The sequence below is a fragment of the Dipodomys spectabilis genome, unplaced genomic scaffold (genome assembly GCF_019054845.1).
Source record: "Dipodomys spectabilis isolate Male_0828 unplaced genomic scaffold, ASM1905484v1 ptg000015l, whole genome shotgun sequence".
In the NCBI taxonomy this organism is placed as follows: domain Eukaryota; kingdom Metazoa; phylum Chordata; class Mammalia; order Rodentia; family Heteromyidae; genus Dipodomys; species Dipodomys spectabilis.
Window position 1 is genome coordinate 9,411,331 of NW_024870692.1, and position 12,687 is coordinate 9,424,017.

A 12,687-nucleotide genomic window follows, 5' to 3' on the forward strand; every position below is an offset into this window, starting at 1 on the left:
GTAAGACACTAATCCAGGAAAATCTTAATGGCTCTGGCTGATAAATATGCAAAGGATGCTCTTAAATTCATGTGTCCAAGAAATGGTAACAAAGTACAGCCTATATATTTGATAGAAAACTCTTAGTCACTAGATGCACCATCTCAGTCACTGCAAACAACAACAACAAACAACCCTCAAAATAATAATAAAAACCAACAAATAATAAAAACCAACAAACTTCATCTATTCCTGTATCTTTGATCTGGTGTTGAGATTCTTTGAAAATGGAAGTGGGTGAGAGAGTTACATTTAACAAAGCACAAGTGGTTCTCTTTCATCTTTGTTTATTTTTCGTGTAAAAGCTTAAGACTAAACATAAAAAAGGAACTATAAGGATCAGAAACAAGTAGAACCTGAGAGGTGGGTCATGCAAGAGAAATGGTCTCTTCGAAGCATTGGCTAGGCATGTGTTCCTAGAGGTAGGTGGATAACCATCTTTTAGCATCCAAGGAAAAGTCACATCTTCCTTTCCATCAATACTACAAGATGCATCTCACAGAGTCATTAAGTTTCAAATCAGAGAGAAACTCAGTGTTTTAGAGATGTGGGTGAGGAGAGAAAACACAAAGTGATATGGATGCCAGGATACAGCTATCTACAGAGTTAAGGGAAGATCAAAGGATTCAAGGAGAACCTGATGTTTTTAGACTCAGCTTCAAAGATGAGGGCTGTCCACCAGATGGGCAAAGGAGAGAAGAGCATTTCAGACAAGACAATCATCTGTGAGAGGCACTTAGGCAAGAAACTACAATGAGTTCAGTAAGCCAAGGATGGTGACAGATGCAGAGAAGTATTAGAAAAGCAGACAAGTGTCATCTTAAGGGGCCCCATGTGTCACTCTGAAGAATGAATCCCATAGACCAGGGGTTTGCTCCCTTTGATACATACGGAATAGGATAGGAAGATTGTAATCTCAGCTTCTCAGGAGGCAGAGATGTTTGAGGCTAATCCAGATAAAAAGATATTGAGAACCTCATCTCAATAAAAAACTTAAGCATGGTGGTGTGCAACTTTGACTCCAGCTAGAAGTAGAAGGATAGAGGTCTGAGGCTGGCCCTAGAGAAAAACGTGAGACCCTTATATGAGTAGCTGAGTTAGAATCTGTCAATGGGTCAGATGTAAGCCTTTTAAAAATTGCACAGCATTTCTCTGTGCAATGTGGGCTGCAAATTCCTGCTAGCAACAATGGGAGATGTAAAAGGTGTTAAATAGACAACTGGCATGATGATGTTAATAAGAAGGACATTTGGGAGACAGATAATCTGGGCTAAAGATGATCAGGCCTAGAACTGAAGCAGCAGTAGTGAGATTGAAGGGGAGAAGTTGGCAGCTGTCATCTTCTAACTGAAATTTGATGAGGGGAAACATATGGGACAGGGGACAGGAAGTAGTGAATGTGGTCCATTTCAGAAAATGACTATAAGTCCTTCTTCTATTTATATCCATGCCTTATAATGCTCTCATTAGATCATGGGGTCTGTTTTTCCTTCAATCTGGACTGACACTGTGGCTTTTTTTTTTAAAGCCTAGCCCATTGTGTGAAGTGCTAGGTTGCCAATAGCTTACACCTGTTAGCTACTCAGGAGGGTGAGATCTGAGGATTAAAGTTCAATACAGCACAGGCAGAAAAATCCCCAAGACTCTTATCTCCAATTAACCAGCAAATATCCAGAAGTAAAGGTGGGGCTCTAGAGGTAGAGCCTTGACTGAAAAAGTGAATGGAAAGTCCTAGTAGGGGTATAAAAACAAAGAACCTGTTTAAGTGACATCATTCACTTGAATTTAAGCAATGACTGTGTCTCCCAAGCAAATGACCACGCATTAGCCAGATAGGTAATGAGACACATGATCCAGTTGTTCTGGCAGCCAGTAGACATGCAGAGGAGGCAAAGGCCAGTGACAGCTGATGTGTAACAGGGAGCAAAGGCAACATTACCCTCCATGAGACACTGTCCCAGCCCCTTGTCTCCAATGTTCCTCTTGAAAAATACCCTAGGAAGGCTAGACTTTACTACCCAACAAGAACAATTACTTTCACAATCCAACAAATTCCAAACAGTCTCAGCACAGTCTGAAACTAGAAAGTCTTATAAATAGAAATGAATGAAACACAGTCAACTCAAAATAATATGGTCCTAGCCCACACTCATTCACCTTGCAGATACAATGAAATAAAGAGTTCTGGGGCCAGCTGTCACCTCCACCATCGTGACATTATGTATGCCTTTCCATACACAATGGATGTATCTCTTGATAGCTTTTGTTATGGAGTTTACTAATTATCAATAGCCACACCGAGAGAGAAAAATGCAAGCCACTTGTCAAAAGTGGGTTGATGAAATGTAATCCAGAACTGCATTTGGCCATGTGCCTGGATTAAAAGGAGCTTTTTCTCTCTTACAGAAATCTAGCCAGTGAAAACACAACATAGCATTGCTTCTTTCCATTACAAAATCCTTAACAACCACAAAATGTTAAGGAAATTTTCAGTCCAAATATATTGACAGACCAGTATCTCTTACTTTTCCCTGCTGAAAGGTATCATTAACCAGCTATTTAAGACCATTGGATTTTTTAAACTGCTAAATTAATGAATCCACCCTGGTTTTATTATATTACTGGGTCTGTGAGTAAGAAGTCTAGCCACAAGGAGGCTGGATTTTAAAGAGCCAGCATGGGCTGTATTTTCTAGGTTCTGGATGCTTAGATTCTCACTGGTTGTGGGGAAAATTCATTTCTGTGTGGTTGCAGGACCAAGATCCTATTTTCTTCTTAGTAAACTAGAGAGAATGACCAGCAACCATCAGCCACCTGCAACTTATTTTCACATGCCTGTTTGCAGCATGAATGTTCGATTTATTCCTGGCCAGCAAGAGTGAGTCTCTCTTAATTTTCTTCTGCAGCCAGCTGGAGAAAATACTCTTTTTTTAATTTTAAAGCTCATCATATCATCTCAGGCCAATCTGACTAATCTCCTTATTATAGGGTCAATTGATTTGGGAACCAAATTACATCTGCAAAATCCTCTTATAGACATATCTAGATAGAAATGGAGGTGTGGCTCAAATAGTAGAGTAACAGTCTTGAGCAAAAAAGCCAACCAAGAGCATACAGCCCTGAATTTAAGCTCCAGTACCAGCACAACACACACACACACACACACACACACACACACACACACACAGAGATTAGATTAGTTGGAGGGAGGATGTGTATGAATCAGAGTAAAGAATCCTGACCTTCATCCTGGAATTCTGTTTACCAAGGGTCTGATTAAGAAATCCTGTTACACAATCAGTTCATAATAAAATCAGGAATACATTAACTCCCACAGCACAAATTCTATCACCATCCATCTTCTTTCTAGTAAAGTTTCCCAGTTGGTTAACGTGTCCAATGGATGTTTACATTTAGAAATCCCATGGTCCCGTGGATATATGACTTGAGAAGACACCGAGAACGATTAGAGGAGACACCAGTCAGCTACAGTAGCAACCTGGGAAGAGACAAGGAGGAAGGCATCTACGATGCCAGCTACAAAGGAGGCGGGATGAAGTGCTCCCCACGGGAGGCTCATTTGTCCTCCCTGGGACTGAATGACTCTTGGTGTGTCCTTCAAGGACACCTGACAAACCAAGTCACATCTTTGAGGTTGTATTCTAGTTTGGAAAAAATGACTAACTCTTGGGAAAGCAAGAATTTTCATCCTCTAGCTCTCTGATGAGAAAACTGGAAACAGATATGTCATTAATTGTTTTCTTTCAACAGGACTGTGTCAATTCTATGACACACTCTGATCGTACATAAGCCGCTTCTGTTCCTTCAGAGCCCAAACAAAGAAGTTATGAAGAAACGTTGGCAGCATGCAGTATCCTGATTCTAATTTTACTCACCTGCCAAACTGTTCCCCTTCTAGCATAACTTTACTTAAATCATGGCTATGCTCTTAATTAACACTTTAATTGGCTGGTACGTTCTCCATCCGGTTCTCTGGGGGGACTCGGTTTTCTGTTTAACTTCCTTGTTTCAATTCTTCAGCAGAACCATGAAATTTAATTAGCAAAGTAACTAGCTTTGTAACAGAAGTCCTATGACTAATTAGCTCTGCTTGGCCCATACCATCTCAGATTCCACTCAGTAGTGTACACACATTATGCATTTGTTCATGTCTCAGATAAGACATTGTTAATTTACAGCCTAAGCATGTAGTCCAATCAAAGATGCTTCCTTACAACCAGTGAAATGAGCAAGATTAACTTAAAGCCTTCATAAAGGAAACAAGAGTTAAAGGCCAAGGTATAGGTGGTTTCTGTATTGTGATATGTGTGTTCTTGTGTTGTGGAATACATCACCACACATTTAGCAACATAAGCGCTAGTTATCATCTCACAATTCTTTGGGTCAGAAGTTGAGGCAGGTCTGGCTAGATTTTTCTCTTCTGGATCTCAGAGTAAGATCCAAGTCAGCTCAGCTGTACTCTCCTCTGGGTCCCAGGATCTTCTTCTAAGCCTCAGTAGTTAAGGCAGAATCCAGCTCTTCGTGTCTGTACAAGCCCACTGAATGTCCTTATTTTCTTAGTGCCTATCAGTGGGGGTTACTCTCATCCATCTCTTCCTAAGCACCACTGTCATTTCTGGCCACATGACTTCCAAGGACAGTTCACAGCATAACAGTTTGTAAAGTACCTTTCTTTGAAACCAGCAATAGCACTTGTCTACCTCCTTTGTGGCTGAACACCTGGACAAAAGTCTTTGTTTTTAAAGGGCTCAGTTGATTAGGTCAGGCCCACCCCAGGCACTCTCCCTTCAGTCGTCCAATATGACATCATCTGATTCTGCAGGGCCCGTGCACCACACAACAGAAATCTTGAGCCCTTTTAGGATTCTGTTGACCTCGCTTTGCCCTAGGGGAAGAAAGAAGCTAAGGTCTTCCCTCTACAACTCCCTCCTTTCCCCCTGAGCCCAGTGTGGGTACTCAAAAAAGCTGTTAGCGATGACCCCAATTCTGTCCGATCAGCTCTATAGGGCAGGAGATGACAGACAGCCGCATTCTGTGTTCTCGGCAGGCTGCTGTCTCTGGCTGGACAGAGCTGTTGCTTTTCAAGGAGCAAATGGATCACTGGGTGAAATCATTCAAATTTAAAAAGACATCAAAGTTTTTAGTTAGAAACTTATCTAAGTTCAATACTTCAGAATTCAGCCCCAGAAAAACCTCTGTGTGTGTGTGTGTGTGTGTGTGTGTGTGTGTGTGTGTGTGTGTGTGTGCGCGCGTGCGTGTGCACGCCAATCCTGGACTTGAACTCAGGGCCTGAGCCCTATCTCTGATCTTTTTTTACTCAAGGCTAGTGCTCTACCAGTTGAGCCATAGCTCCACATCTGGCTTGTTTGGTTAGTAATTGAAGATAACTCACAGACTTTCCTGCCCAGGCTGGCTTCAAACTGTGATCCTCAGATGTCAGCCTCTTAGAGTAGCTAGGATTACAGATGTGGGCCACCAGTGCTTAGTGAAAACTACTTCTTTAGAGATAGAAAATAAAGGAATGTGAAGAAGAGATCTAGAAGAGGGGGCTGTAAATGTTGTTTTTAGGAAGGCCTGATGGCAAAACTCTCCCTTGGCTGACACCTGCGGACTTGGCCTTGGAAGGTTTCCTACCACGTTAACTGGTAAGACTAAACAGAGTGACACAGAGTGCTTACATTGTGGGAATAACACTGTTCAGGCCAAATCTCCGCTTTTCTTTCAGAGTCTGGAATTTGGGTATGTGCTAGGCACTGGGGACTATGTGATCAGGCTCCAAACACTGGGTCTCTAGTGAGCTTCCTGGCCAGTTAGCATGGCACATGTTTTGTCACAAGTCCTTGCAGGGGACTTGAGCAGATCCTATGGGCTGCCATGGAGAGAAGATTGTTGGAAGCCTGGATCTGAGTTCCCCTGGACTTTACCCCATATGCCTACCTCCCTTTGTTGATTCTGCTTTGCATTTTTTGCTGTAATAAATAATAGTTATGAGCAGGAGTATATGCTAAGCCATATGAGACCTCCGGCAAACTGTTGAATCTGGGGGTAGTTTGGCCACCCTCAATTCCAGGAATAAAGTAAATGAGAATGTGATAACCTTTACTTTCTGACTATAGGTTCTACTGCCCTGAAAACTCACCATTAATTCTTTCTTCTGGAAAGACAGGGCAAATCAGACCAGAGCAAGAGGCAGGCTCCATTCAGGCCTCAGAGGGATGATGATGACCACATGCCTGTCCTGGTTCTACATGGTGATTGGGCAAGTTACTTAACCTTTGCCCACTGTCTCTCTCAATTTCTTAATAGGACCACATCAGACAGCAACTTATAGAGAGCACTATGACAGACTCTTGGTGACTGAGAATGGAGTGAGGAAGGGTGGGTGAATGCAGTTATAATAGTCAATGTACAGGTGTGAAAATGGGAGCAGGTAAACTTGGGAGTTGGTAGAGATGAGGGAGAATGATGGAAGATATGACATAAATTAAGATAGATTTTACTCATTAACATATTGAATTGAAACCCCTTAAATAACAACACTTAAAATAACAATAATAAATAAATTAGAAAAGAAAGAATGGATGGATTAATTTTCTGTGGCATTAGAATCACTGGAATATTGTCAATATTCCTAAATTGACCCATTTTCTTCCCTTTACTTTTCTCTCTTCTTTCCTCCCTTCTTCTTCCTCCCTTCTCTTAGTTGTCCACTAAGAAAAAGGTCCAAGATACTTTTCCCCAGCTGATTATCTTTCCTTAAATGCTGAAATGATAAAAGGATGCAGAATTGTTTTTCATTCAATATGTACAAAAAATGGTCCAAGACCTGTGACTCATGCCTGTAATCCTAGCTACTCTGGAGAATTGTGATTTGAGATTACACCGGGCAGAAAAGTTTGGTAGACTTCAACTCCAAAAGTAACCAGCAAATCTACAAATTTAACGCGATACCTATCCAAATTCTAACTTCATTCTTCAAGGAAATAGAAGAGGCAATCCAAAAATTCATATGGAACAATAAAAGACCCCGAATAGCAAAAACGCTCCTCAACAGAAAGAACACTGCTGGAGGAATATCAATACCAAATTTCAAACTCTACTATAAAGCCATAGTAATCAAAACAGCTTGGTATTGGCATAAGAACAGACCTCAGGACCAATGGAATAGAATTGAAAACCCAGAAATGACCTACAGACCTATAGCCATCTAATCTTCAATAAGGGAGCTAAAACAATAGAATGGAAGAAAGACAGCCTCTTCAGTAAATGGTGCTGGCAAAATTGGTTAACTACATGTAGAAAACTAAAGCTAGATCCTTATATTTCACCCTGCACCAGAATCAACTCCAAATGGATCAAAGACCTTAGAGTCAAAGCAGACACTCTGAAAACATTACAGGATGGAATAGGAGAAACCCTAGGTCTCCTTGGCTCAGGCCGAAATTTTCTGAATAGAGACCCAGAAACACACAAATCAAAGAAAGGTTGGACAAATGGGATTGCATGAAGTTGCAGAGCTTCTGCATGGCAAAGGACATAGCTAGCAAGATCAATAGAAAGCCAATGGATTGGGAGAAGATCTTCGCTAGCCATACAACGGACAAGGGTCTCATATCTAAAATATACTTGGAACTCAAAAAATTAAATCCCCCAACAACAAATCTTCAAAGAAACAACTGCCCAATAAATAAGTGGGCTAAAGACTTAAAGAGAAACTTCTCTGAAGAAGAAAGAAGGATGGCCAATAAACACATGAAGAAATGCTCAACATCCCTAGCCATAAAAGAAATGCAAATCAAAACAACATTGAGATACCACCTCACTCCAGTTAGAATGGCAAAAATCAAGAACTCTAACAACAACAGATGCTGGAGGGGATGTGGACAGATGGGAACCTTACTTCATTGTTGGTGGGAATGTAAACTTGTTCAACCACTTTGGAAAGCAGTATGGAGGTTCCTGAAAAGACTTCACATAGAGCTCCCCTATGACCCAGCAATCCCACTTTTGGGCATTTACCCAAATGTTTACAAACAAGACCACACTAAAGCTACCAGCACAACTATGTTTATTGCAGCATTATTAAGCTAAGATATGGAACCAACCCAGATGCCCCTCAGTAGATGAATGGATCAAGAAAATGTGGTATATATACACAAGGGAATTCTATGCCTCCATCAGAAAGAATGACATTGCCCCATTTGTTAGGAAATGGAAAAACTTGGAAAAAATTATATTAAGTGAAGTAATCCAGGCCCAAAGAAACATAGGTCCCATGATTTCCCTTATTTGCAATATCTAGTATATGTATGAGTCAAGCGGAAAAGGTCAGATAATGTGATGTTAGGAAAATGAACCCTTAGATATGTATTTTAACGTTTTTTTTCTTTCATGCATGTGTTTCTAACATATTTATAAGATTATTTCTTTGTTGCTTTGTATGTCCCTCCCCCACAGTATAACCTCTGCTTTCACTATATTTGATGTCAGTATAACTTGTGGAGGAGATGGGAAAAAACAAGTTGTTTAAGGATACAGGTGGACCTGTTGCAACAATGAGAAGTACAAGTTGTCATGTCGAAAACGAGCTTTACAATGTTGGTGCAGGGGAGGGGGGAGGTTTGGGGGGGAGGGGGGAGTCTGGGAAGGGAGGTGAAGGGTAAACAAAGGAGGAGGCTGCAATGCTTGGTAAGAAATGTACGCATTATCCTGCCCATGTAATTGTAACCCCTCTGTACAGTATGTTCACAAATAAAATAAAATAATAAAAAAGTAACCAGCAAATTAGGACTGGAGGCATAGCCCAAGTGGTAGAGTGCCAGGTAGATAAGCACGAGGCCCTGAATTCAAAGCCCAGTACCACAAACAGGTCCAATATGTGGTCATTAGTATCAGTGGCTCTACATCTTTGCCCCAAATCTTTTACTTTCATCCGGGAAGGTTTCTGAGAGTTGATTAATAATCATAATAATCCTCATTGATGAAATTTTACTGTTCTTCATAATGGTAAATGATATGTGTAACTATAATGGTAAATGGTAAATGAAATGCATAACTGTGCAACTGTACTTTCATAACTTTGTAGGATCTGTCATATAACTAGATTCACAAAGTAAAGAAAAATCCTTCAGTCTAATATTTACTCCAGAATATGTGTTCCCTAAACATTACTTTAAAATGAAAGTGGCTTTACAACTTTGGGCGGGGCGGGGTCGGGGTGGGAGGAGGTTGAGGGAGGTTGGGGAGGGAAGGGATAGTGGGAGAACAATAAAGAAAGGGGTAACAATGCTCGACAAGAAATGTACTCATTGCCTTACTCATGTAACTGTAACTCCCCTGTATGGCATCTTTACAATAAAATAAAATTTAAAAAAATGAAAGTGGCCATTTTGTGTTTCCAGTGGTATACCTCAACTCAGTTTCAATAGAGATGCAAATTTCTACCCAACTGTGCTGTGCTTCTTGGGAACTTTTACATCTCTGATGGACTATTTAGAGAGGGTTCAGACATTACTACCACAAAGGACACTGTGACCAGGAGAGGGTTAACGTCAGCATCATAGAAAGAGAGTCCTTCAAGGAGAGGAGGAAGTTGAGGGAATATCCACTGAATACAAACTCTAGGGTATTGCTAAAATACCTGAGGGATTTTTATTTTTGACCAGGTGATATCAGTGCTTCAGCCTGACATAGCTTGTGTCAGGCTGAGAATTAAGAAGACAAGGAATCAATAAACTCAAGGTATACAACTTCACTTGCAAATAAATGTAATAGTTAAAGGGAAGAGGTCAAGAGAAAAATCAAAGCACAAATATTGGACCAAATAAATGTCTGATAGTTACAAAAATCTCCATAAGCCATCTAATTTATCTACCTTCTCTCTTTCTCCTCAAGGAACTATATTTTCATCATCTCCTGTCACAAATTAAAGATTAATGAAGTCCTTTTGGTCATTTGCTTTGTCAGCCATTAAAATGAGGCCTAAAACTCTGTATTTTGTGGGCCTGCTTCTGTTTTGGAAGGCACAGAAGACACAGATTGACACATTTCTCATCCTAGTTTTTTAGTTAATGCTAATGATTATATGCAGTGATAGAGAGATGAGAAACTCTCTAACTCTCAAATTCATAAATTTCACCAGAGATAGAACTATCAGAAGTGCCACCACAATTTGCCAACACAATGTTCTTATCAGACCCACTGAAACACAGCAACACTAATGACTTGAATTCCTAGTTTTATTTTCCCCAACTCACTTCTGCTTATGTTTATCTAGGAAGATTTCAAGAAGGAAAAATGAAGGTCTGAAAACTACAAATCAAATTAACTCATTCTCTAAAAAAGCACTGAGTTTCCAAGATATTCCAGATGCCCATTATAAACAATAATGACCAAAAAATAGACAAACTTTCATAAAGATTACAGTGTGCTTGAGTATAAGCCAAATGGCAGATAAAAACAATGTGTTAATTGTTTTTTTGTCTGAGACCGAGACTTGGACTTGTTATCTGAGGCTTTCGCTCACTGATAGACAACCTACCACTTGAGCCACACCTCCGACCTATGATGTGTTAATTTTTGAGTAGCTTCAACTCAACTAGCCTTTTAGTGTCATTTCAATTTATCTCATAGTCTATACTTTCTTGGCTAATTAATTCCAATTATTCAGTCCCTACTCAGCAAAGCCCTGTATACCCATCACAGACAATAACGCTACAATACTCGGGTGGATGTTTGATTACCTTAAGTTGGTGGTATATTTTCTTCAGTGCATATGCTTCCTCTTCTGATTTAGGAGTAAGTCTTATCACCTTATCACTACAGAATAAAAAAAAGAAAAAGGTAGTATTTACTTCCCAAGAATAAAGACATTAACCATTTCTTTTTTAAAAACCTCTAAAGAATCTGCCTTGACATTTAAGAAAAACAGCAAAACTTAACGCATATTTTCTACAGTTCTTATTATTCTCTGATTGTATTGTCTTTTGTCCTTGTCTCAAACCTACTCAGTACTTCCTCATACTACAAATTCACATATTATATAATAAATACAGAAAGAGGTCCCCACATTGCCAGGATCAGTGAAAATAAGGGACAGGAATCTTCATGAATAGTTCAGAGCAGATACATAAAAAAGGAAATGCTTGATGATAGAAGAGCCATTCCTTTTCTCTTCTGCTAGGCAAGCCCTCTGCCACTGCTCCCACACTTTTCTTTAAGCCAGTGTTGAAAAGAGATACATATAGTTTTTCACACACTGCATAGAGAAAATCCCATACACTGTACAGAGCACTTTGTTTGGATCCTTTCCACGTGGAGAACAATAGATTAACCCACCTCTTCAGGCCTCTCACTTCTCCAATACAGAACTTCCTGACTGACATGGGCTAAATAGGAGACCCAGGTGTGCTATAAGATATTGATGGCTGTTTGGTTGGGGGAAGGGAAAGTGGGAGAAAAATAAGAGAGGGAGAAACGGGTTCGACAAGAAATGTACTTGATACCTGTAACTGTAACCCCTCTGTACATCACATTGACAATAAAAAAAAGTCGATGGCTCTGCAAATTTTAAATACAAATTTAAAATCAATGTCTACAACCATGGACTTTTTATTATAATCAAAATTACATTTGGACACAGTATAAGGTTCTTAGTAGCATAGGGCTTGAGGTGTTACTCTGAGGAGTTTTTAAGGGATAACACCATTTCTAGACTGACAAATAGATCTTCTCGATTTCCAGATGTGTCATAATGACATAAGTTGGGAAGCACAGCTCTAGATAAAATAGTCACAGCTGTGCAAGAGATTTCTAACGCAGTAGATGCTTATAAAAATATTTATTAATACATTGGTTTAAGGGAGGTTGCTGAGAATAATTAGCTTCTAGGGAAATGAAAACAAATCCTAAGTGAATAAAGTACAATGGAAGTGAATATATTTTCATAATTTTCTGATACTTAACAATGACTAAAAATACAATATTATTAAATATATAAGTATATAATGTCTCAGAAAACAGAAACTACCAGTTCATACACATTTTTTCTCTCTAGCCCCAAAAGAACACCTGGAATAAGCACACTTTCCTATGATCTTACTTTCCAAAAGAATAACAAGATGAAGTTAGGTTAATGTGGAGCCCATCAGTTTCTCTACAGTGTGATTTCTGGATTTGTTGGGCAATTATCATCATCATCATCATCATCACCACCATCATCTTCATCATTATGGCAGTGTTGGTGTTTGAACTCAGAGCCTTAAACTTGTTATGCAGGTGCTCTACCTTAAAATCTACAACTCTTGCCATTTTTGCTTACTTTATTTTTCAGGTAGGGTATTACAGTTTTTGCCCTGAGACCATTGACTGCTAGCCTCCTACTTGTGTCTGCCATGTAGCATGGATGAGGAGCAGATGTGATCACATCTGTCTTGTGGATTAAGATGGAGTCTTGTCAACTTTTTTCTGGGCTGGCCTTGACCACAATACTCTCAATCTCCAGCTCCAGCATATGCAGGATTAAAGGCATACACTATCACATCTAACTTGTTTTTTTAGTTTTTTGTTTTTATTGTGAAAATACCGTACAGAGGGGTTACAATTATATGGGCAAGATAGTGAGTACAT

The 12,687-nt window shown here is 39.7% G+C and overlaps 1 protein-coding gene across 1 annotated transcript in view; it reads right to left on the reverse strand.

The window, feature by feature from the left end:
* The window catches only part of Cpa6 (carboxypeptidase A6), a 272,271-nt gene that overhangs the window by 157,666 nt on the left and 101,918 nt on the right, over window positions 1-12,687 (reverse strand). Inside the window, exon 2 of the mRNA XM_042666133.1 lies at window positions 10,803-10,878. Within this exon, the coding sequence (XP_042522067.1) occupies window positions 10,803-10,878 (76 nt within the window). The remainder of the gene's footprint in view (window positions 1-10,802; window positions 10,879-12,687) is intronic.